Raw genomic sequence first — 787 nt, forward strand, 5'->3', positions numbered from 1 at the left:
ATTCTAATGATCCAAGGAAGACTGGGGCATGACGATTGTTACATTATGATCTTGTGGCATAGGTCACTTATCAATATATTATATTTTTTCAATAATTATTTAATATTTTAATTCTCAAAAAATATATTGTGTGTAGGAATAGTGGTGCTATCAGGAGGGACTTTTACTGTTGTTATATTTTAAAAATTGACTTTAAAAAAAATTTAAGTTAATTGTGATCCTAAGTACATCAGTCTCATCTACTTGATGATTACTATATTATAACTAAGAATGTATTATTACCTTGCACTTATAAACAGCATATAATAATTTTTCATACAACAATTTTGAAAGAATAATCCCAAAGTTGTAAGATATTTCATAAATGTCATTACTTTTGACAAAGGGTGAAACAATATCTTTCTTGTAGCAGCCAATACCAGGAAAATAGTCATGTGTTTCCATTGAACAGGTACAATCAAGCATTGTTAATGGACACATTACGCATTTCTTTTTTCTTTCATCAGGTATCATACCAGCTATACACCGGACACAAGTCAATTCGTTGAGTAGAGTACCATTAGCTGATCTTTCCACTAAAATAGAATTTTAATAAACAAGTATTAATTTTCATTTATTTTTAACCAGCCTGATAAGCCAATGGAGGATTACAACAAACAGATTTAGTTGTAAATAAAACATTAATTTTAAAACTAAGATCTTGAAAAAAAGTGGTTTTCTAAAATATATATGGCTTATGTTCTAGGTAAACCTGATAATTCTATTTTTCTAGGAGAGCAGTTCAAAG

The 787-nt window shown here is 28.5% G+C and overlaps 1 protein-coding gene across 1 annotated transcript in view; it reads right to left on the bottom strand.

Annotated features, from left to right (window-relative positions):
- The window catches only part of LOC106691075 (uncharacterized), a 5,257-nt gene extending 4,673 nt beyond the window's left edge, over nt 1-584 (bottom strand). Inside the window, exon 1 of the mRNA XM_014436723.3 lies at nt 283-584. Within this exon, the coding sequence (XP_014292209.1) occupies nt 283-513 (231 nt within the window). The 5' untranslated portion in view covers nt 514-584. The remainder of the gene's footprint in view (nt 1-282) is intronic.
- Between the last annotated feature and the right edge of the window lie 203 nt (nt 585-787).

Source organism: Halyomorpha halys, unplaced genomic scaffold (assembly GCF_000696795.3).
Source record: "Halyomorpha halys isolate HHAL.00 unplaced genomic scaffold, Hhal_1.1 Scaffold2063.1, whole genome shotgun sequence".
NCBI lineage: Eukaryota > Metazoa > Arthropoda > Insecta > Hemiptera > Pentatomidae > Halyomorpha > Halyomorpha halys.